The sequence below is a fragment of the Toxorhynchites rutilus genome, chromosome 3, assembly GCF_029784135.1.
Source record: "Toxorhynchites rutilus septentrionalis strain SRP chromosome 3, ASM2978413v1, whole genome shotgun sequence".
Classification (NCBI taxonomy): Eukaryota; Metazoa; Arthropoda; class Insecta; order Diptera; family Culicidae; genus Toxorhynchites; species Toxorhynchites rutilus.
In genome coordinates, this window is record NC_073746.1 from 25,922,646 (window position 1) to 25,947,924 (window position 25,279).

General features: G+C 41.5%; 2 protein-coding genes across 4 annotated transcripts in view; both read left to right on the plus strand.

Annotated features, from left to right (window-relative positions):
- LOC129775801 (transcription factor hamlet) overlaps positions 1–11,228 on the plus strand; it is a 282,723-nt gene extending 271,495 nt beyond the window's left edge. Inside the window, exons 8-10 of one of the 3 annotated variants that reach the window (XM_055780905.1) lie at positions 3,528–4,604; positions 8,662–9,181; positions 9,244–9,347. In XM_055780905.1, coding sequence (XP_055636880.1) covers positions 3,528–4,604; positions 8,662–9,181; positions 9,244–9,257 — 1,611 coding nt within the window. In that variant the 3' untranslated portion in view covers positions 9,258–9,347. Of the gene's footprint in view, positions 1–3,527; positions 4,605–8,661 lie in introns of all 3 variants that reach the window. The other 2 variants (XM_055780903.1, XM_055780904.1) reach the window with 2 other exon arrangements.
- Positions 11,229–16,844: 5,616 nt separating this feature from the next.
- Positions 16,845–22,988, plus strand: LOC129775802 (uncharacterized). The gene is made up of 2 exons (XM_055780906.1): positions 16,845–16,994; positions 21,343–22,988. Exons 1-2 carry the CDS (start codon positions 16,978–16,980, stop codon positions 22,592–22,594), a joined length of 1,269 nt encoding a protein of 422 aa, XP_055636881.1. The 5' UTR covers positions 16,845–16,977; the 3' UTR covers positions 22,595–22,988.
- The last annotated feature ends 2,291 nt before the right edge of the window (positions 22,989–25,279 follow it).

Below are 25,279 nucleotides of genomic sequence, written 5' to 3' on the forward strand. Positions count from 1 at the left end.
TAAATGGATGAATTATTCTTGCTGCCTCTAGTTGTCGAGTGGTCTACAGTATCTATGTCAATTGCCTGAATTATGGCGGAAGTTTCGGGTTAATTTTTCATTCATGTTGTTTGTTTTTTTTTAGTTTTTTTTCTTCGAATTTGTCCATTCAGAGCAACTTTACAACGGAATTTGAACCAATAAAAATGTGCTCTATGGGGGACCTCTTCAGAAAGAGAAGTTCCATTGAAAATTATGAAAACAACAATTTTTGGGAGTATTTTAAGAATCATGAGAGAATCAGTTTTCAGCATTGTTCAGAATAAGTTTGGATAATTTGGGGACATATTATCGAATATCATTCCAATTAAAATCTTGAACCAGAGGAGTTGAGGGATCATTAGGGATAGTTTGATCATAAGTAATGGTCCCGTCTATAACACCTAATAGCCAAACCTCCTCAAAACGAAGTAGTGGACATTCGGCAGAATATCAGTTCTTCATACTGCTATAATTTTTTAAATATTTCTCTGTGTTCATATTTGTCTGCCAACGGAAATATTTTTGTTTTTGACGCAGCTTTTATCAACGAGAAAAAACCTGATCTCGGTGATGATGTCTTCTTGGATGGATGAGGTGTTTAAATTTAAACAAAATTTTGTGTATTGCACCAAATATAAAGAAGTAAACATTAATAGAAAAAATGAACTAAAAATAGGTGTGTTAATCGCGGATACAGCCGTCAGAGAATACGAACGGTGCCACTAAATTTCGCACTGAGTGGATGTTCGAGGCCGAGTTGTGCGAGCTCAGTTTGACGCCAATAGTACCATTTTCTTTGAAAGGAATGAACCATAAATCAAACGTGAAAAAATAAAACAAAGCAACAGTTTTGCAACAATAAACTTATTTTTTCGTAAAAATCGTATGCCAATGATGGGTTGAAATTTTTTTTGTGATTCAGGTTTCACACGAGGTTTTTTTTAATGGTCGTTTTCAAAATTTACAGAAAATCGGTTATGAATCGATCTATTGATTTTTAGATGTAATCAAATTTGATGTCTAACTCGATCGAAATGCATTAAGAACCTTGGGCTTCTTATTCCACTGAAAACTACATGGAAGATAATCGCAGCGTCAATCGAAAATCATATCAATACCAATAAAGAATACCTCATAACACCATGTCTCCTTTATAGACACAATTTTAATTTATGCACCTCTTAACGCCCCGCCACCATTCGGGTACAATTATGTCTCTTAAATTATCAGATCGATGGCAGTTCGATCGATCTAAAGATATCGACTCGCGGGATTTGCTGCACCCTCCTCCCTCAATGACCACTGATTGCTATCAAATTATACGGATTTGCGTCGCCCGTATAAGCTGGAACGCGCCTCCCTCACCCAAAATCCCTCCGCCACAGAGTGAAACCTTTCGCAATTGCCACACTCCAATTGAAATTCAATTTGCTCCATTTGTTGATTGTGGGTATGAATTTTCCTTCATTGCGCTTGGTCTTTCAGGTTTGTTTAGGTGATTTTCGCCTCGTGGAAAGCCATTCTAGAGGACAGACGACGATCGTTTTACGATCGCACGTGGCAACCCCCAAACAAGTTCGTGACGCGCCGAGCGCCTCCCGCTTTGGGATGGCGTTTTTTAGTGATCTTTGTGGGCTGGTAGAACGCGAGTTGCTGAAAAACAATCCACTATTGATCTGCTTTTTGATCCGTTTTGGCCGCCCGTAATGAGATGAAAACAGGGGGTTGTCAGTGAGGGTATCGATTGCTTGGAGGGCTTGATCGAAGTCCCGGGCACGGCCGGGGCCGGATGGTTTAATTAGAAGCCGGCGCTGCGCATTGGCCAAACCAATGCGTATCAAATTGGGCCTCTCTGTTGTTCCCTATGACACCGCGGATAGCGCTGGGTGGAAATAAATCAAAATGATTAGTTTTAAAATGTCTGCGCCCGGTGCTGCAGGGACTCATGCGGCCGTGTAGGAGGAAGGGGTTACAAAATCTCCTGCCCGTCTAACAATCCAATCAGAAGGTTTGTCTTGACGGTTGCGCTTGTTATTGGTTGTTTCAGAGACCGCAGCTGTCACTTTCGATTTCTCGGACAGATCAGACAGCAGCGGATCAAGAGCGACTGATAGGTTAGGTTCAGGCATCGGGAGAACCGACCGGGCGATTTGACCACGGAGATAGATATGTCTCAATCAGCTACTTGCCGCGGTTACGCAAGCCGGATAATTAGAACGCGCTGCGCGACTCGCGCGCTAGAAAGCCCCACATCTGAGTACTGTGCTTTGTGTTGGCCAAGTTTCGATAATGGAGGCGGATGTTGGCTTGATAGGCCATGAGTAAAAGCCTTTTGGACACAATTGAATTAGTTGGGGCCACGATTGCCTCACTACAGAAGTCCTATCCACATTTTGCATACATTAATTTCCCCTCTCCGCTTCTCGGAAGAGATATATCGCGAGGCCTTCATGACCGCCTTAGAAGGAGACCTCGAAGCGCTATCATTTCAATAGAATCGATTCAATTGACCAAACCAACCGCGGCGACCGGGTGAACTTGATGCTGTTGCTGTTGCTGCTTTTCCTGTTCAGTAGCAGAAGGAAATCGATTACGAAAGCATGCGCGCCTAAGTCGTGGTGTCCACAGGAGAGAGTGCTTATCTTACGTACACACAAGCTCCCCACCCACAGTGGTGTGTGGCGAGGTTTTTTTTCGAGATTCGCCTCTCCCCACCTGGGATGGATGGATTAAATCATAATTTTATTCAAGATCATGATTCACCCCGTAGTCGAGAGACGGGCACAGAATCAGTAGGTGGTCAAAAACCGGCAGGCATATTTCGAAATCTCCGAATCTACACCGCTTAACCGCGATATGCCTTCACTTCTAGCTACCGATTGCTTGCGCTCCTTTTATTGTTTTAGGCAATAATAAATAGTGGTTTTCGCTTTGTTTATCATCTTCCTTCTCTCGGGGGCCCGGACACAGCCAGAGCAATCATTAATTATAATTAACGAGTATCGGAGTCAGACCTCACCCTAGTTAGGGTTTGACCTCCTCCCCAAATTGGTGTCTCGGAGCGCGCAAAAATTCACATCGATCGGGGTTGGTGGTTGCATAATACGGTGGCGCGCCATCTGCTCTGGCTGCTCTTGTCAGAACTGGATCAGTTCGATCACGTGCGCGCCCTCGCGCCGCTTTTCGGGTCACGCGCCTCCGAGCCCAGCCATCCTATCTGCAAGCCGCGATCACCAACCATTCCGAACCATCCATTCAATGGTTGATTGCGGTGATCTTCGCTCCCCCACAACAACCTGATTCCGATTGCGAGGAGTTCGGTTTGTTTATTCATTGATTTTCAATTTTGCTCTGTCATAAGTTAAGTTCACGTGCAAAAATGTGAACCGATTCCGATCGAACCAACTCACGACCCGGGGGGAGCACATCTGAACCCTCGTTTCGTCACAATGATCGGTATTTGTTGATTCAAAATGTTTAATTTTGCTCTTTCTTTTTTCTTGCAGTACTTTACCGACCCATCGAACCTCCAGCGGCACATCCGCATCCATCACGTGGGAGCCCGCAGTCACGCCTGCCCGGAGTGCGGCAAAACATTCGGAACCTCTTCCGGACTCAAGCAGCATACGCACATCCACTCGTCGGTGAAGCCGTTCCAGTGCGAGGTGTGCTACAAGGCGTACACCCAGTTCTCGAACCTGTGCCGGCACAAGCGCATGCACGCGGATTGTCGCGTTCAGATCAAGTGTCCCAAGTGCGGCCAAAGTTTCAGCACCACTACGTCGCTCTCGAAGCACAAGCGGTTCTGTGATTCGACTCCTGTGGGAGGAGGCGGAGGAGGAAGACCTATCCATCCGGCGACGGCAGCCGCAGCCGCAGCAGCTCACCAGCAAGCAGCCATTGCTTCGGGTGTCCCGAATCTACCGCACAACATGGCCACACCGCCGAATCCATTCCTAATGTTCGCTGGGAATCCATTTTTCCCGCACGGTTTTCGTCCGGGGATGGCTCCGATTCTGCCGCCGAATCTGGCGCCCCAATTCCCGATGTCATTCTTCCCCAACCCAGCTCCCGCGAATCCTGCAGAACACGAACGCAAGACTCCCTCCCCAAGGCATATGAATTTCATGGATCAATACGGTCAGCAGACGATGAAGATCTCTCCGCCGACGGCCGAGGAGGCCACCAATCACTTACGTCCGTCACCAGCCCGCCCAATCCCGATGAACTTCAACTCGATACCTTCGATGACATCCACACCGATCCCGGCAGCAGCGATGTCTGCCTCGACCATGCACAACATGCACAACAACAGCAGCATCAAGAACCCCACCAAGGCGGAGAGCAGTCGTCAAAATGGATCGTTCAACAGCAGCCTGGGGTCACGAGGGGTACCATCGGAGGCTCACAGTTCTGAGGATGAGTTACCTTCGACGGGTTCCATTCGGGTTAAGGACTTCTCGCTGTGTTCAACGGCGTCCTCGATCACATCGCTGGACATCAAAGAGGAACAGCAGTCCGTTGAGGTGGTCAAAGAGGAGATCGAGGATATGGATAGCGAGCCGGAGATGCCACCAGCTAAGGTAGGTTCAATTCTATCATAGGTTTTATTAAAGAGCGCTGGTTGAATGTAGCAACCTATCGAACTAAGGCCGGGGTGACTCGTGCTGGCTAAAGTCAAAAGACCGTGCTGCGCAAGCATGTACAATGGGAGTCTCTCCAAGCAGAGCGTATAACTCATGGTCCACGCGTCTACGTCACTCTCCGTTTTAGGCTTGTACTCCATCGTAAATAGTTCGTAACGCCTTTCGCTCAAAGACTCCAGGTGCGTGAGTGTCCTCAGCGAGCGATTTGGTCGTTTTGAGCTCATAAAGAACCACAGGTCAAATCAGTGTTTTGTACAGCTTCGACTTCGTGCGGCGGCACATCCAATTCGATCACAAGGTCTTCCGGAGTGGAAAGTAGACACTGCCGTAGACATACTCCATCTGCGCATAGAAGGTTTTCATGAAGTTTGGATGTAATGTTGTCTTGCTCAGGTTCCGTTGCAATACCGTATCTCTCCAACTTACGATGCTTAGTTTGACACTGATCGTCTGCCTTCTGTTTGTTGTACTCTTTAGCGCCTCATTCTTATCCTTGTTGTTTCATTGTTGGTTTCATTGCTTCGATTTGGAAGAAATGTGTAGCATAAAAAATTACCACAAGTAGACACATTTCTCCGGGAAGACCTTTGTAATATATTACAATGTCCTGCCATGGTTGTGTAGCAACTCTTAAAGACATAGGGTTGGGTTTATCGGAAAGAGATGTCATTTTGCAGGGTTTACATTGTTGTACAAGTGAATCTATTATCTTGTACATTTCTGGGAAACAAACCTTAGCCCCTAGTTGCGTTTAATGGAAGTACTTCCCTGGTGTCCGAACTTCTTGGAAAATCTATCCTGGTACCCCCAAGGATCAGTTCTCCGCACAATAATAAGTGATCCTTAATACAGTAATCGTTCGCTAACTGGTCCTGGTTTAACTGGACTGCTGTTTAGCTGGGCGAACGTTAATTGGTCCTTGGACCAGTTAAAAAGTAGAATTTCGTAAACAATCGACGCCATATTCAAATGGAAGATTTGCTGTGAGGGGCATTCGAATGTAATTTGAACTGTCATGAAAATTTACATTATTTTCGCATGAAAATAATTCGAAAACATTGGTTAAATTACAGAAAAATAATTTCCTCAAATTGTATTTCGTACCTGTTGTCGCACTCATACGAAACTTCCATTGGAATCCTTTTGTTTATCCAATTTCATGATCAACGCGAATCAAACAATCGATTGAAGTTCTCCTCGATTTTATTTGACGTTTAACATGCCGGACCAGTTAAAACGCGAATGTCGATAACTGGTCTTCCCTTTTCGCCCAGTTAGTGAATGTTTACTGTAGTGGAAGTCTCTTAACCCACTGGAACATCATCCCAGTTTCCTGAATTTATCGAACCGTTTTACTTTCTGAAGTTCGCCACCCTCCAACGATTTTTTTTCAATGTCAGCCTTCCTTGCGTCGATTTGAATTTTAAATTCAACGTTTGGTACTTATGGGAATTTTACATCACATTATTACCAACTTCGTGAACTTCCAGATCAAAAACTGTGAGTTTGCTAAACAGATTTGTTTGACTTTACGGAGCTACTACAATGTAAGAATAGAATGTTCGAATCTTTATAATCTGCATAGTCTTGAATTATGCTTCGAAAGCTTTGTTGAACAGATTGTTTTTATCGGATGCAAACATATTCAGCTGCAATTTATCTTGTTGAGGGCTTTCTACATTCAAAATGTATGCGTTGTTTGGTAGATTTCAAAAACTTTAATGTTTGGCTGTTGATACTATTTGCTGAAAATTCTGAATCAATCAACATACATGTCGTTATGCCCCTGTCCTGTCTAGATTGTACCTTTGAGGTGTTTCTCTTTACGAAACTTGGTATCTGGTTTCCATTTACGGCAACATATTTTGAAGTGGACCTTCGTTCTTCAATTATGATACGCAGAATTTCTTATTAGACACTTTTCACTTTCTTTTGCGACATGTCCTAATCTGTTGCCGTTGTAACATTTTCTTACATAGCTTTGGTTCCCACCCCGATTGTCCCTGCTTGACGATGCAGACTTGTGGCCAAATTATTTGGTTTGCTTCTGCATTTCTTCGAGTGTTTTCCCGAGAGTAGTCGGACTGTTCTGTGAAAACTTTTCTGTCAAAAGTCGCTATCTGCGATCAGATTATCAAGGCCTTCATGTATTTTATCGACAAGCATATCATCGACATTCGCGAACGCACATTTGTTCCTTTAATCTTCTAAAGTGAACACAACTAGTTCGAAAAGTCCTTGATCCTTATTCGGCACGCACTATAACTCTGCACGAAGCACAATTTTGCACGAAGCATATCTCTGCACAAAGCATACCTTTGCGCGAAGCATAACATGAAGTATAATTCTGCACGAAGCATAACTTTGCACGAACTCTGTACGTGACATCTCAACCTGAAAACATATCTAAAAAAACTCGTTCCACTCGAAATATTTAACCTAGCTTCATTTTTCTTTTGTTGTTTTATTCAATGTATTCAATATCAGCTCTTGTTCGTAATTGGTCGCCATTTGCTTTTTCTAGAACAATTATAGAGCACTTCCGGCCTAGACAGCCTTTATTACAAGCACATTTCCTTTCATCTGGAATCACTAATTAGGAAATGGTCGCCATTTGCTTTTCTAGCTTTCCGGCTAGAAATTTGAGCTGTCTTTGCAACAAACACATTCTCCTTCTTTTCAAAAGACCTAATGGTAATTAATCGCCATTTATTTTTTCTAGCACTTTTTTTTCTTTCCTTTCTGGTTGTTCATTTTAACTACTTTGTAACAACCATATTTCCCTTAATTTCCTTGCTTTTTTCAAATCAATGTACAGCACTAAACAGAATCACTTCATCACTTTTATTTAACCTCCGATTTTCAACCTCGTCGCCATTTGTAATACCGTTCCGTCGACAGTTTACTTTCCACGTCCGATCAATCGCGCGCTTCGAATGTGACACTCCGACCAACTCGTCAAAATTTGTCTACTCATCGTGCCGTTTGTTCCTCTCTCGTTTGTTGTCATTCTCAAGTCACAACCCGCCACTGAAAACATTCCGTATGTGTTACACCGAGATAGAAAATGGAAGGTGGGAAGATTTTTAACATAAACAAAATCTGTGACATCACAGATTTCGATTTTGCTATGTTATGATAAACTTCCATAAAGCTCCTCTAAAATCCAAGAATAATAGAGATTGGACCACTAATTCTGATATAAGAAGAAATTAAAGAACAAATAAAACATTTAGTTCGTGGCATGTTCTGTTTTTTTTTTTTAAATGATGAATGTAATGTGATTTTTTTTGCAAATGTGTAATTAATTTCTATATATCCGCTTTCAACGTTATTTTTTTACATATTAAATTTTGTACTATTTGAGTAATTGGCTGGTATGCCTAATTGGGATCTTCCTATCTTCCTGGTTAGTAATACAATTAATGGTTGACACAACCAAAACCCATGAATCTTTCCACCGTCTATCCTCCATCTCGTCGTAACACACATTGATGTAGTTGTATTTGTAGAACTGGGCTTTTATCCCCTGCGGTCACACATCCTTCGTATGTTCTCTCCTTTCCGGCATAGCTCCGGCAGTGCTACGATACCAAAGTGACAGGGTTCAAGCTGATCCAGTAGGATCCTGTCGTGATCCAGGATATTTAGCGATCTACAGATCCTTCGTCGCTTCGTCGTTCTTTATTCGTCACCTAGGTCGTCGTTGATTGTTCCGATCCGTATTTCCTCCTTGATTGTTCGTAGTAATTCGTTTCTCACCCTGCCACCTAGCTAGAGAGGGAATGGCCAGCCTCGTGACGGGACTGCCGTCTTAGGTGTCGCTGGTGAGACTCTGGAGTACTTTGGAGTACCACCGCTGTTTGAGCCGCCCCTAATTTGGAGGACAGCCGCTCCGTTGTGTTGTGTATTTCATTTAACGTTATCTAGGATGCATCGCATGAAGGCGAAATACTTTACATCCCTGGTTTAATGTCCCACCTTCTTTTTACAGATCGCGAAGACGGAATCAGAACAACCGTTGGATTTGAGTGTCACCAAAAAGAAGACCGATGCGCGTAGCCCAACACCCATCGAGGTCACTACGCCATCGCCGACGCCAACGCCACCAGCATCGGAACCCGCTCCAGTAAGCTCTCCGAAAGTGCACGAAATGAGCGCTCCAAGTCCATCGCCATCGCTTTCGCCTCACGCTTCACCGTCACCGTCGTCCCCGAGTGCGCAACCAATATCCTACCCACGACCGATCTATCCGTATCTTCTGGAAGCCATGTACCGCCCAGGGATTCCGAACTTCCAGCGACCTCCGTTCAATTTCCTCGGTTCGTTCGGACCCAACTTCGATCTGCTGAAGCGTAACGCTTCCTTTCCGCCGAAGCCTTTCCACGAGACAATCATGGCGGCTGGTGGGTTGACCGGTGGTGGCAAGGCCAAGGATCGCTACTCGTGCAAGTTTTGTGGCAAGATCTTCCCGCGGTCGGCGAATCTGACGCGCCACCTGCGCACCCACACCGGTGAGCAGCCCTACAAATGTCGGTACTGTGAGCGGTCATTCAGTATCTCTAGTAATTTGCAGCGTCATGTGCGTAACATTCACAACAAAGAGCGCCCCTTCAAGTGTCACCTGTGCGAGCGTTGCTTCGGCCAGCAGACGAATCTCGATCGGCACCTGAAGAAGCACGACGCTGACGCCGCAGGGGTCGACATTGGGCTGGGAGATTCACCCTCGTCCAACGAGGCCGAACGGGAGGATGCGTATTTCGACGAGATTCGATCGTTCATGGGCAAGGTGACGTACTCGGGAAGTGCTGGGTTACATCACCACCCTAACCACAAGTACACTCCCATCGATGTGACCAGTGTCGATCCGGAACACGAGGACGGCCCGAGCGACGTTGACAGTGACATGATCAATATCGATTCCGACAAAGAACCGATGAACAACAATGACACGATAGAAGTTTCCACCTAAAGGTGGCGCTGCGCCAGTGCGTGTTTGTCTGTGTAAATAAGACTATTGATTGGACCAAAAACTAGTGACGACGACGACGATCACACTATTGGGGACACCGAACCATGTCTTCAATCGTCTGTACATACCGGGAAACTTGGTGGACCCAAAACATCTGTAACTATAACCTACCCTGTGCTCACTATTAGCGAATTAATTCAGAGACATGTTCACACAACTATAGACCAGGTTCACTGAAGTATAGTATTATCGTAAGCTCACTTCAACAACAATAATCTTAAGCTCAATAGTTCGGTAAGGCAACTTTGTATATAGACGAATTTTCTCTCAACCGTAGATCAAATATTTTCGGTGATATCGATATTGTTTTGAGGTCGACTTTTCTGTTCATTAGTTAGTATGAAAGTTAAACTTTTGAAGCCCGCTTAAAAGAATTTATTTGATACCAAAAATTATCGGGACCCCACTTCAGGATCCGGAGTGGGGCCTCAGTAGAAGATCTTTTCGCGCCGTTCACGCAATGAACCACGAATTTATTTTAGTTTGTAATTTATTATTTTCGGTTGGTCATCAGAAGAGTTAATATAAAGAAGCACCTTTTTTTAACCTGTAAGCTATTTAAGTGAAACTTTTTTAGAATCAAATCAAACATTGCATTGTATAGTATGACTTTATTAAAAATTGTTAGTTAGTTTATAACCACTGCAACAAAACAAAGAAAACCTACTCTATAAGCGCAATTCTTTCAAGCATACAAAATAAACAAAATTTGAACACACAACAACAAAAAAATCTCTTTCTTGCCATTAAAGATCCTACTCGATGCGAAGGGGCGAACCGAGAAAAGACACAACATCGCAACAAAACCAGAGCAAAACACAACAAAAAACGCTAAAGTAAGGCCAAGCTCATGTAAATCATACTTATCATTAGCGGGAGAGCACCGCGGTTTTCTTTCGTTTCTTAATTCGACATTTATCTGTGCAAATTTGTCCCAACATGGGTTGGCGCGCAAATGTTAGCAAACCTGGTGGCAGCGGTTTCGCCGCCCCTTTCTAAGCCGTTTTCATGTTATCAACCAGAGAGGCAGCAAAACAGTAGGAAGCGCCGCGGTTCTAGCAGGACTTTGTGAACAGTGGAGGGGGGGACGAGGGACTCATTCACATCACAAATTATCGGAAAATGAATAATAAATAGCATGAATCGAGAGTAAATCGATTACAGCGCGCGCGTACGCCTTCCTCCCACCCCCATATTCGAGATTGCTCTCTCACATAGGGAAGTTTCCGAGGGTATCCGCTTGATCCGCGATTATTGTGGGAGGGGGAAGCAAATGAATAAGATCAACTCGGTGCGATTTGTTTGTGTTGGCGCATGAAACAAATTATCTACAAGGTTGAAGAAAAAAACACATTTTAGTTCAACAACAAAATAGTCATAATGGGAGGAGAAAAAAATAAAATTAAAAATAAATTGACGGCGGCATCAGGCGTCGGAATTAGGGAAGGAAAATATCATGTTGATAGCGGTTAGAGCGTGCGCGGAGAAAAGCATATGCACTGTGTACTTGCAGAAATGATATGAATCCAATAAAAAAGAAAGTCACGTTATGTATGATAATAGAAAATGCCAGTGGTTTTCATTTGGAGCAGTTTCGCTCCAGACTAATCGTTGAAAGAAATGCCACTTATGTTGGGGCTTGTGTGGGCTGGGAAAATACTGGATACTATTTATTTCAATCAGATCGCACTGTTTATGGGCTTCGGTGTATCACTATAGACGAGGCCGTGGAGCGGAATTAACCAATTAAGCGGAAGACGACGGCAAATCGATGGAATTTTTGATCAAGCTAAATCACATCAAAATTTGAAAACAATCTTCAACTCTTCCTCTGCTGATATGCTTTCCTCATTTGGTGAGTAACATTCAGCCAAAAAAATATTTTTTTCTGTAATTGACTGTTGTGCTGCAGGTTTCGGGAAAAAATATTAACGATCAAAAGATCCGACGAAACTGGATTTCCATTTTCTGGGAGAGTTTATACCATGCTTATCAACTTTTCCTCATTCCTCGACATCGGTTGAACAACTTTTCTCTCAATTCAATCTTAATAAAACGAGGATTAGAAGAATAGACTAGAAAAGGAAACATCGAAATGAATGTCAGCTACTTACACATATGTATGGTGAACAAGATACACTGCCGTTCTTCGCATAGTTGTCCCATGTTACTTTTTGGCGATTTCCACTTTTCTTCATAAAACGTCGTTTTTATGCACAAAAAACCACATAGTTTATTACCAACTTAAAAAAAAACAACATCAAGCTCAATTGTCCTATGTTGATATTCTATTCATAACAATCCCACCATGTATTTTTGGTAGATCCATATCGAATAAGTCGGTTCAAGTACAAGAATTTCATGTCACACTTCCGGTACGCCTAATGCACTCTTTTCTGGCTTGGAAGAACGAACTAATTCTCAAACAAATAAGAAAAAGTTTAGCAGAACACGTGTACACCTTGTTAGCGAATGCCTAATAACAATGAGATTTATATTCTGCGAAGGTGTTGCAGATCACTCATTTCTTCATAAAACGATGTTTTTATGCATAATCTTTAGGAAAAACACAACAAAATATTGTTTGTTCCCAGTATATCAAAAAACAACATCAAGTTCAATTGATATTCTAGGCATAACAGTCTCACCATGAAATTTTAACCCGTAATCAAGCTTGATTGATTCGGTAAGAGGATCTCATCACAGTTCATTAAACAATAGTATAGTGCTAATAAAAAAACCGGTGTATTGGTAAATTGAAATGCTTAAAGCTTTTGGTAGACAAATATGTGAGAAAACTTTGATTGCGTTTTTCTCAATTGCTGATTTTGGAACATGGGACAGCTATGCGTAGAACGTCAGTTTACAGAATATAAATCTCATTGTTATTAGACATTCGCGAACAAGGTGTACACGTGTTCTGTTAATTTTTTTTTATTTATTTGAGAATTAGTTTGTATATCCAAGCCATGAATAATTGCATTAGTTCTACTGAAAGCGTGATATAAAATTCTTGTACTTGAACCGATTCATTCATTATGGATTTACAAAAAAAAACATGATTGGACAATTATGTCTAGAATATCAACATGGTACAATTGAGTTTGATGTTGTTCTTTGAAAAGCTTGGAACAAACAGTAGTTTTTTTTGCCGTTTTCTGGAAGATTATGCATAAAAACATCGTTTCATAAAGAAAAGTGAAAATTGTCAAAAAATAACATGGGACAAGCTTTCGTAGAGCGACAGTGTAGTTAAAAAAAAATTCAATCACTTGCAAATAACATGTTTATCCGTTACATGGAATACATGTTTGATACAGAAAATATGATAGGATAAAGACAGCCCTAAATCGGACAATTTTTCCCTAGAGTTATGCTCTTATCAACACATTCGGTGATCCATTTTCATTTCTATAGATAGAAGAAGATATAGGAGTGCGTTTTATCACACTATCAGCCCCCTCTCCATCAGAGAGAGGGGAGGAGTGTCTATCTACCATAGGAACGTTTTGTGCCACCTAGAATCTTCACATGCCGGATTCGGCTCCATTTGCTTGATTAGTCATGCATTAGTCATGAGTCATGCAGAATTTTGTATTTCATTTGTGTGGCAGCCCATACCCAAAGATACCCCCCCCCCCCGCCCTTTAAGAGGGGCAGGAGTGTCTAACCACCGTAGAAACATTTATTGCACCCTAAAACCTCCATACACGCAGACGCTACACGCAGACCATCTCAAAAGCCACCCTGGGGAAATGCACGTTTGCGATGCCTAAAACGTACAAGGTCGAGAACACTTCGGAAGTATTGTAGAACTCGTTGTCCCTTCTATAAGCTACAGTTTGCACGCGCCAGCAACGATTACCGAATTTACAACCGATATCTGTACAAACGTTACACTATTCGTGCACAAGACAACCTACGGAGTAATCCGAAGCGGTTTTGGAATTTCGTAAACACTAAACGGAAAGAAAGTGGACTACCGGTAGAAATGTTCCTGGATTCCGAATCAGCTCGATCCCCTTCTGAAAAAAGCGAGTTTTTCGCTACACATTTCAAAAGCGCATTCAATTGCTCCATCGCTACCGATGAACAGGCAGATGTTGCTTGTAGAGACACACCAAACAATGTCTGTGAACTGACAGGTATTACTGTTACCCATGAACAGGTAGAATCTGCTATTGCCAAGATGAAATACTCTACATCAGCTAGCCCGGATGGAATTCCCTCCTGCGTTTTGAAACGTTGTTCAAGCGCATTGGTGCATCCATTAACACTGATTTTTAATATGTCGCTTCAAGAAGGCAGATTTCCATTTAGTTGGAAGTTGTCTGTGATGTTCCCCGTCCACAAAAAAGGTGATAAGCAGAATGTTGAAAATTATCGAGGCATCACCTCTTTATGCGCTTGCTCGAAAGTATTTGAGATAATTGTTAATGATGTATTGTTCCGGAGCTGTATAAAATTATATATCAGTTGATCAACATGGATTCTACCCTAAAAGATCTGTTTCCACAAATCTGGTGCAGTTCACTTCATTTTGCTTAAGTAGTCTAGATGCCGGTTCACAAGTTGACGTGATATATACCGATCTCAAAGCAGCGTTCGACCGAGTCGATCATAGGATACTACTTTTAAAACTGAATAAACTCGGAATCTCTAGTGATCTCATCAAATGGTTCGAATCATACCTTACAAACCGCAGACTATGTGTCAAAATTGGATCGGAATCGTCAGAATATTTTTCCAACAAATCCGGCGTTCCACAGGGAAGCAATTTAGGCCCACTCCTTTTCTCAATTTTTATGAATGAATTATCGGAATTACTACCGCCAGGATGCCGCCTTTTCTACGCAGACGATGTCAAGATATACATAATAGTAAACAATATTGAAGATTGTCTTCTCTTGCAACAATGGATTGATACTTTTGAAGAATGGTACTCCAAAAACTTATTAACTATAAGCATTTCGAAATGCAATGTAATATCGTTTCATCGGAAATTGAATCCGATTACCTACGACTACAACATCTCCAGCCAACCTCTTGTACGCGTTAATCATATACGTGACCTGGGAGTTATCCTTGATTCAGGACTCACGTTCCGCCTTCATTACGATGGAATCATCGCAAAAGCCAATAGACAATTAGGTTTCATTTTTAAAATAGCCAACGAATTTCGCGATCCTCATTGCCTTCGATCACTGTATCGTGCACTTGTACGCTCAATTTTAGATTCAAATGCTATCGTGTGGTGTCCATATCATAGCACCTGGATAAATAGAATCGAGTCAGTACAAAGAAAGTACAAAGAAATGCTCTACGCAACCTTCCTGGGCGAGATCCCGTTAATTTACCACCGTATGAACATCGATGTAAGATATTAACTCTACCGTTCGATTTTATTTTTTGATCACTTGATGTGCAATATGTTTTTATGTATGTTCTAGTTCAACTTAACCGTTTATTGTAAATTTATTGTTATTTTATTGTTTTTCAAACACGAAAAGATATGAGGTTTTTATGCCCTCATGAGTACGTTAACTCGAAAGGGCTTTTCCTCATCATGAAACATTTCATTAAGGCATCAAGCTAGATGGAAATAAATAAATAAATAAATAAATTATATGCTTAATTTGGTTTTATTTGCTTGATTATTTTCCTAGCAATGCAGAAATTTGTGTTTCATTTGTGTGGCAGCCCTCCCCTTAGTACCCTAAAACCCCCATATGCCTAATTTGGTTTTTTTGCTTGATTAATTCTCGAGTAATTCAGAAATTTGTGTTTCATTTGTATAGCAGCTCCTCCTTTGAGAGGGGGGAGGGGTCTCAAACTATCATAAGAATCTTCCCCGACCCCAAAATCTCCTACATATCAATTTTCATGTCGATCGGTTCAGTAGTTTTCGAGTCCATAAGAATCAGACAGACAGAAATCCATTTTTATGTATATACTAGCTGACCCGGCAAACTTCGTCCCACCCAAAATTTGTTTTCTGTTATCAATACCTTCAAACATTCACGTTTACTTACTATGAGCAAGTTCATGGGTCCAATCGCAGAACTGTTCATTGATTGATCTTTTATTCGAACTCGTTGAATTTACCTTTTACTATAAAATGCCTAGTACTTCTAACAAAACTCATCATTATAATATCAGATTATTTTCAGACACAATTCTCGTTCAAGATTTTTCAATCAATTGTAAATAACATGTTTCTCCGTTACATGGAATAAATGTTTTATACAGAAAATATGATAGAATAAGCACAGCCCTGAATCGGACAATTCTTTCCTCGAGTTCTGCTCTTATCAAAACATCCGGCGATCCTTTTTTTGGTATAGATTGAAAAAGACATAGGAGTGCGTTTCATCACATTAAAATCCATTTCCACTTCCGAACAACGATCAATTACACTAGCGCAAACATCAAATGGACTAACAGCACTTGTCACTATGTAATTGTAGAATGTATGGGAATTAAATTTTCCGAATTTTTCCTTATTCCTTCAGAGTTTTCCGAAAAATATCAATTGTCATGTTTGGTTGGAATATTTTTGGTTGAAATATGTGTAATATTTTTATGGGACCCCCTCTTTATTTCAGAGGAGGGAGGGGGTCATACCATTATAGAAACATTTCTCATACCCAAAAACCGTCACATCCCAAATTGTGCTTGAATAGTTCTCGAGTTATGCGGAAGTTTGTGTTTCGTATGTTTGGCAGCCTCCTTAGAGAGGGGGGAGGAGTGTATTCACCATAGAAACGTTTCGTTTCCTTCACATGCCAAATTTGGTTTGATTTGCTTGATTAATTCTCGAGTAATGCAGAAATTTGTGTTTCATTTGTATGACAGCCCCCCTTAGAGAGGGGGGAGGGGTCTCAAACTATCACGAAAACCTTCCCCGGCCCCAAAAACTACTACAATTTTCATGTTGATCTGTTCAGGGGTTTCCGCGTTACGGAACCGTTTGGTACATCACGCCACTCGGGTCCGCCAACCTACGGTCGACAACGTGGAGCGTGCAGCGTCAGCAGTATGCAGTCATAAGAGGGCCGCGAGCGCATGGCTCGCCCTCTTTTTCGCTGTGCAGTTCTTGTGGAGCACCGGTGGTGCCGTGTGATTAGTGATAAATGAATAAATTGTTGAAAGTAGTTAGTTTTTAAAAGTGTTTGCATATCACGATTCCCATAAGTGGTGTCAGAAGTGGGATCGTGAGGTGTTAAAATAGTGGAAGATCCCGCCGCACGAGTAACCAGCCGTCGAAGGATCACCCGGATGCTGCAAACACAACCGTAAGTGAATTACTTCTCAACATCTAAAACTCTATTATCAATCATGCCGGAAACAAGAGCCAGTGAACTTGAAGCACTCAAAACAGAGCTTGAACAGCTCCGAGCATTGGTAGTGGCCAGGGAGGGCAACAAATATGCCATCCCCGACCCTATTAAAAATATGTCGGAATTTTCCGGAAATAAAAAGGAATTGGCAAGTTGGCTCAAGGAAGTCAACGAGCTTTACGAAATGTTTAAAATAAAAGGCGAGAACGGGCAACCCGACTCGCTTAGCTCGATATATTTGCGGGCAATAAAAAATAAAATCAAAGGGGACGCTCGCGTGATATTATGCGCAAATGGTGATCCCGATACCATTCACGGTATCAAATCGGTTCTCATCGAACAATATGGGGACCAGAAGGACTTCGCCACTAATTTGTCGGCGATGTTCCATTTGAAGAAAGGAGATAAGAATCATTTGAGATTCTTTAATGAAATCAAAGAAATTAACACTAGGCTAAAAGCCAATCTATCCTCGAACCCGTTATCGGCTCGAGAGGTAGTTGATGTGATAACAATCACACGATATTTGGACAACATCGGAGAGCCCCTGGCCTCCATTATCAGGCAATCGAAACCAAAATCTTTAGAAGAGGCATACCAGGCTGTATGCACTAATCAAAACGCGGAAAGTAGAACGAAACCCGCAAAACAAATTTTCAAACAGCACAGTAACCCTAGTAGCAATGGTTCTGGTGGCTATAATAATAACAACAACAGCAACAGCTCTTACAGAGCATATGCCAAAGAAACGAACGCAAAAACTGCATTCAAACGACCGATTCAGCAATTTAAACCGCGCGTGGAACATAACACCAACGAGGTTGACGTGGATAGTGATGATGATGATGACGATGATGACAATAACGCGACCGAGTGCGAAGTGCAAAATACACGCGAAGTAAATTTTCACAGAGGAGAGGAAGACCAGACAATAACTTGAACAATTTCATTCCTTACATTCGCTACCGATCTAACAAGGGAATCTTAAAATTCTTGATAGACACAGGTGCGAACAAATCGTATATGAATCCAGAACACGTGGCAAACGCAAAAGTGACTGATCAGCCAGCCATCGTCACGAACAAAAATGGAAAATTTATTTTGGATAAAGTGGTGCACGCGAATCTTTTTTCGAAAGATGTCAACAGAGCACTACCATTTCATGTGTTTAAATTTCATAAATTTTTTGACGGGCTCATAGGGTACGAAAACTTAGCAGCCTTGAAAGCCGTGATCAATACAGATAAACACGAGTTGATTATTGGGAAATCTACGTACCAATTTTACCGGTATTTCCCTTCTTCCATGAATTTTCACGAAAATTTCGAAACTTTCATGAAAATTCCAACTTTACAAGATGGAACGTTTCTAATCGAAGATGAGCTTAACATTACTGCAAATGTTTCAGTCCAACCGGGACTTTACTTGGCAAAGAATAATAGTGCGATGGTTCATGTACATTCAAAAGGCCTACCGAAGCCTATATTGTCGAAACCATTCGAAAATAAAGACTTTCTTATAAAAACCGATAATCCAAAAGAGAATTTGAATTTCCCTGCGGATCATCTAAATAAAGAGGAGGTCAAACTTCTTGCAAAGACCTTACAGCCATTCAAAAGCATCTTCTTCCAGGAAGGTCAAAAACTTGCCTTTACACATCAAGTAAAGCATAGAATAGAGACCACCGATAACAAGCCAATACACCAAAAGACATATAAATATCCGTACCATCTAAGAGAAATAGTGAGTGAACAAATCCAAAAGATGTTGGATACAGGCATTATTAGAGAGTCTTCATCTGCCTGGACTTCTCCTATTTGGGTCGTACCTAAGAAGGTCGACAACTCAGGTGCGAAAAAGTACCGCATAGTGGTAGATTACAGAAAATTAAATAAAATCACACCGTCTGATCGGTATCCAATACCGGAAATCAGCGAAATTTTGGATCGTCTAGGAAATGCGCAGTATTTCTCTGTGCTCGACCTGGCCAGCGGGTTCCACCAAATAGAGGTAGACCCAGCTGACATCCCAAAAACGGCGTTTAACGTCGATCATGGGAAACACGAATTTGTGCGGATGCCGTTCGGATTGAAGAATGCGCCCGCAACATTCCAACGCCTGATGGATTCGGTATTACGGAAACATTTAGGTATTAGATGTTTCGTCTATATGGACGACATCATAATTTTTTCCAGCTCTTTGGAAGAGCACATGAAAGACATTCAAAAGGTTTTAAAAACTCTAAAGGAAGCAAACCTTAGAGTTCAGTGTGACAAGTCGGAATTCCTTCGTAAAGAAGTTGAATTCCTCGGTCACGTGGTTACTACGGAAGGGGTTAAACCTAATCTCAAGAAGGTTGAAGCAGTGAAAAACTGGCCTCTTCCGAAAACCCCGAAGGAACTAAAATCCTTCCTTGGAACAATTTCATACTATAGAAGATTCATTCCCGACTTTGCTAAAATCGCAAAGCCGATGACGAGTGTGCTTCGTGGAAAAACCAAATCCATAGAAATTACTCCGGAATATGAAAAAGCCTTTACTGAATTGAAAAATATAATGAGTTCGGATCTCTTATTGCACTACCCCAATTTTGACGAGCCGTTCGTTTTGACTACGGACGCGTCAAACTTTGCGATCGGGGCGGTCCTCACACAGATAGTGAATGGAGGTGAAAAACCCATTGCCTATCTATCAAGAACATTGACAAAGGCGGAAGAGAAATATTCTGCCACCGCCAAGGAACTGTTAGCTATCTATTTTGCAGCTAAAAAGTTCCGGCCATATCTGTATGGTAGGCAGTTTACCATATACACAGATCATGAGCCTCTTACTAAGGAAATCAAGTTAACAGATGCTACAGGACGAGTGACTCGCCAACGGCTATACCTGGAGCAATTCGATTTCCAGTTGGTTTACAAAAAAGGAAAACAAAATGTAGTGGCCGATGGTTTATCCCGGATACCACGAGCTGACGAATCTGAACTAAATATTCAAACCGTTTTGCAAAACGAGCTTTATGAAAATGACCCGATATATGGACCAGAAATAATTAACAAGTTTAAGAATCAGCTGATAATTAATGTGTCAAACGATCCTAGAAAATCGGCTCACATATTTTATTCTATATTTTCAGGTTACAGCAGGCATACTTTCAACCGTGGAGAATATTCCGAAGATGAAATCCGAAACATTCTTAAAAGTTATCTTTCCCCGACCATATCCAATGGTATATTCGCTCCCCTAGAGATTGCACAATTGTGTTCTAAAATAATGAAAGATCAATTCAAAGGCATGAAAGTACAATTTTGCAATCTAAAACTCCCTGATCTTATTTCTAAAACTGATCAAGAGGAATTTATTCGTAAGAGCCATAATTTTAACTACAGAAGTTGGAAGCTCACATACGAGGAGATTCGTCAGTCAGTTTTCTTCCCCGATATGATTACGAAGATCAAATCATTCGCAAAAAATTGTGAGGACTGCAAGTTCGCGAAATACGAACGACGTCCCTTCAAAATTCCAATAACTCGAAGAGCATACGACAAACCATTAGAGAACATTTTCATTGACGTATACGTCAAGGAGGGTGAAAAATTCCTTACCCTTGTTGACGCATTTTCCAAATTTGCCCAAATTTTCAAAATCCAGAATGAAACGGCGGATGAGCTGATCGAAGTAATTACAAAATACTTTAAAATTTTCGGCCTACCAAAAACTATAACATGTGATCAAGCCACATCTTTCAGAAGCTCAAAATTCAAAACCTTTCTCCAAAATCAAAATATTGATATACACTTTGCCAGTACTAGTAACAGCAATGGCATTGTCGAGAGATACCACAACACGCTTTTAGAAATGTACATGTCAAACAGGAGAAAACTTGAAGAACTAACCTTATACGAAGGGCTCTCCATAGTAACTGCCCTATATAACGATACCAAACATTCAACTACGAAATTAAGACCTAGGGATATAATTTTTGGAAATTCTCATTCATTGAACCCGGAGGATATAAATACACAGAAAGCAAAAATAATACTAACTGCCAGGGAAAATATTGCGTTAGAAGCGAGGACACACAATCAGAAAAATGAAAGTCAAAACAATAAAGAATATGAAAACCTCACCATCAGTGAAGCTTTAGTTAAAGGGAAAGGAAAGCCGACCCCTTACACCAATAGATTTAGGCCAATAAAAATCCAAAGTCAAACCAGCAAAACTGTAACAGATGAAAAGGCTATCAAAATTCACAAATTAGATATGAAAAGAGCTAACTAAAACAACACTTTATATTTTCTTGCAGAATACTGTGGCTCCTTACGCTGGTAGGGATGGCCACTTCAGACTTGAGAATTCATACCCTGGATCAGAGTCCGATCATTATAGTTCCGTTAGGACCCGCTAAAATAAGCACTAGTTCTCTGCGAATTGTGCACCCCATAAACTTGACCTCAATTGGAACAATTGTAGAAAACTTTAACGCCGTTTCTATGGAGAGATTGTCGAATCAAACGCCTTTTAAGTCAATAATTAAAGCAAAATTAGACAAAATAAACTTGAGTTACAACCGAATAAAACCACTACGTAGGAGAAAACGATGGGAATCTCTCGGAAAGGCCTGGAAATACGTATCGGGAAGCCCTGATGCAGACGACCTTAAGATTATAAATTCGTCATTAAATTCATTAATTAGCGAGAATAACAAGCAAATAAGAATCAATAGTGCTTTCGATTCACGAATGAGCAACATTACAAAAGCAATTAACGTCATACTGGAAAATGAGGAAAATGTAATACATTCCTTAGAGGGCTTTGATGTATTAGAATTAATATTCAAAATTGATGAGCTATTATACTACTTAGACATAATCGAAGAGGCGATCACACTAGCGAGACGGAGTATCCCAAGCAGCCGCATCATTCACCTCGACGAATTGGAAACCATTCATCATTCCCTCATTAATGACGGTTTCGGGCTTAACTCGGTCGATAGCATACTTAGTACTGCCAATGCCTACGCAGTATTAAACAACGAAATTTTCATGTACATACTGAAGATACCCAGGATCAAAAATGTACAGTACACCCTCAACTTCATTGAACCAGTCATTGTAGATCACCACAGAGTCCACCTACAAACACAGTTTTATTTGAAAGGACAGAAATCATTCATGTTAAAAAGCGCTTGTTCCAAAGCCAACGCCATGTTTATATGTTCCTCAACGGATCTAGAACCTTTGACGGGTTGTATGCAACAATTGGTCTCCGGAAATACAGCAGAGTGTCCCATAGAACGCACCTACGGAAACAAAACTATTCGGAAAATCAATGATGGCAATATAGTCGTCAATGCAATCAATGTAACACTTTCGTCAAACTGTTCAGTCACCCAACGCACTCTACAGGGGTCGTTCCTAATCCAATACTCAAACTGTACACTGAAATTGGATGACGAGGAATATGTCAACACAAACATGGAGATACAGCCGTTCATACCTACCACGGGATTGAAGCCGAAAACCTCCATTGGAAACTTCATTTCCTGGGATGGATAGCATCCGTAATCTCATCAACTTTACTAATCTGCATACTGGGTTCATCCATAATCATCGTTTTGAAATTCGCCGCCTGGAAGACACTCCTTACCAACAGCAAACCAGAAGTCATCGAACAGGATACCATCGCATCAACCGAGGCCCATCCCGAGTCCAGAGAGGTACCGCTGATACTTCAGCAGTAGACGAAAGCCGAGGACGTCTTTCAGCTAAGGGGGAAGCCGTTACGGAACCGTTTGGTACATCACGCCACTCGGGTCCGCCAACCTACGGTCGACAACGTGGAGCGTGCAGCGTCAGCAGTATGCAGTCATAAGAGGGCCGCGAGCGCATGGCTCGCCCTCTTTTTCGCTGTGCAGTTCTTGTGGAGCACCGGTGGTGCCGTGTGATTAGTGATAAATGAATAAATTGTTGAAAGTAGTTAGTTTTTAAAAGTGTTTGCATATCACGATTCCCATAAGTCCGAGTCCATTAGAATCAGACAGACAGACAGACAGAAATCCATTTTCATATATATATATATATATATATATATATATATATATATATATATATATATATATATATATATATATATATATATATATATATATATATATATATAGATTTAAATAATTTCCTACATTTTATCGGTTTTCGGTAACGGTAAAACCGGCATTCCCAACATTTCATATAGATACAAGAATAAGTAGGATACTCCATGGAATTGAATTGCAATGCTTTGAAATTGAGAGCTGAGATTGGGACTTGTTTTTCCCTGGGAAAAGACTAGAAAATTGCAATTATTTCACCTGTTAACCTAACCATTGTAGCGTGTAAATTCCACGGCTACGGTTCCGCCACTGTTTCGGGGATTCTTTAAATGCGAATGGCTTAAGCGCCACCTCTAGGAGGACTACTCGCGCGAGATTTGCCCGGCAAAGAACCAGTCTTGAAGCTGGTCTCTGGAAAATGTTTTGGAATCGCTCGAACAGTGACTCTCCCAAATCCGTTTATACAGGGTTTTTCAACTTTAAATTCCGAAAGTAAATTGAAATAAAACACACTTAGAATTCGAATTTCGATGAAAATTTTATTTCAAATTGAAGTTTAGTTTATGCCATTATGTGTGAAATACAACATCATTCAAATGTCCACCTAGGGCTTCCTCGCACACCTTGATCTGGAACAGGTAATTTTCGATGACGTTTAGGCACATATGGGGCGGTACCTCGGTCATAACTTCACGAATGTTGTCTTTCAAATGTTCAAGAGTTTGCGGAGAGTTGGCATAGACACGGTCTTTCGCATAACCCCACAAAAAAAAGTCTAGCGGGTTCAAATCGCATGATCTGGACGGCCAATTGGCATCACCAAAACGCGAAATTATGCGTCCCTCAAATTTCGTTCGTAATATGGCCATGTTCGGTCGTGTTGTGTGGCACGTGGCGCCGTCCTGCTGAAACCACATGTCATCCGTATCCATATCTTCAATTTGTGGCAAAAAAAAATCGATTAACATGCGGTCATAGCGCTCACCATTCACAGTTACCGTCTCGCCGTCCTCATGTTCAAAGAAATACGGCCCGTAGACTCCACCAGACCATAATGCGCACCAAACAGTGACTTTTGGCGGATGCAATGGCCTCTCAACAATCACGTGTGGATTTTCTGAGCCCCATATACGGAAATTTTGGGTGTTCACATAGCCACCGAGCTCGAAATGTGCCTCATCGCTGAAGAAAATTTGATGCGAAAATTCAGCATTTTGCTGCTGTTGTTCGTTCACCCAATCGACGATTGCCCGACGCATTTCATGGTCACCACGCTCTAATTTTTGTACCAGTTGGACTTTATATGGATGTAGGTGCAAGTCCAAATGCAAAATTCGCCACAATGATGTGTTTGACAAGCCCAATTGCTGAGCACGCCGTGGAATCGTAACATTCGGGTCATCCTCCACACTGGCAGCAACAGCAGCAATATTTTCGGTCGAACGCACATTACGATGATGCACAGGTTTCATAATATCCGCTACGGATCCAGTTTGTTCGAATGTACGCACTACATTAGCGATTGTGTGCTCTGTAGGCCGTCCATGACGACCAAAATCCGTCCGTAATGTTCGAAAAACATTTGCCGGTTTTTCATCATTTTTATAGTATAATTTAACAAAATTAACACGTTGTGCGATGCTAAAACGATCCATATTGTAAAATGGCAGACATTCAACTAACGATATGACGCTTTGGTAGAAAGCTATGTCAAACGGTTGTCAGTGCAGGGCTATATACTTTCGGGAGCCCGAATTGGAAAACCCTGTATTAGCGTTCCGATGACTCACTCGGCCACCAACAAAGAGATCTGGAATCAATCCGCAGATCTACCTGGAGAAAAGAACGCAATCAAATACCCTGCCGTCCAAATTTCACTTCTTGCTTTGGAGACACCATTGCGATTCATAAGTAGACTCAACAAACATATAATAATCATGAGCACGACAAACGATCCGAGACTCAAACGGTTTCTCCAAATAACTAAACGAAATTTAACCATACAAATATTTATTTTCCTAAATACTGTACATAATTAGTACCCTAACCGAATCTACATCCTATTGGCGATCTAACCTACAAATCTACACCTAGGCGGCGCTGCGGTGAAAGTGATGATGGTTTTAAATTTTGCCATGTAAGCTTATGGAAG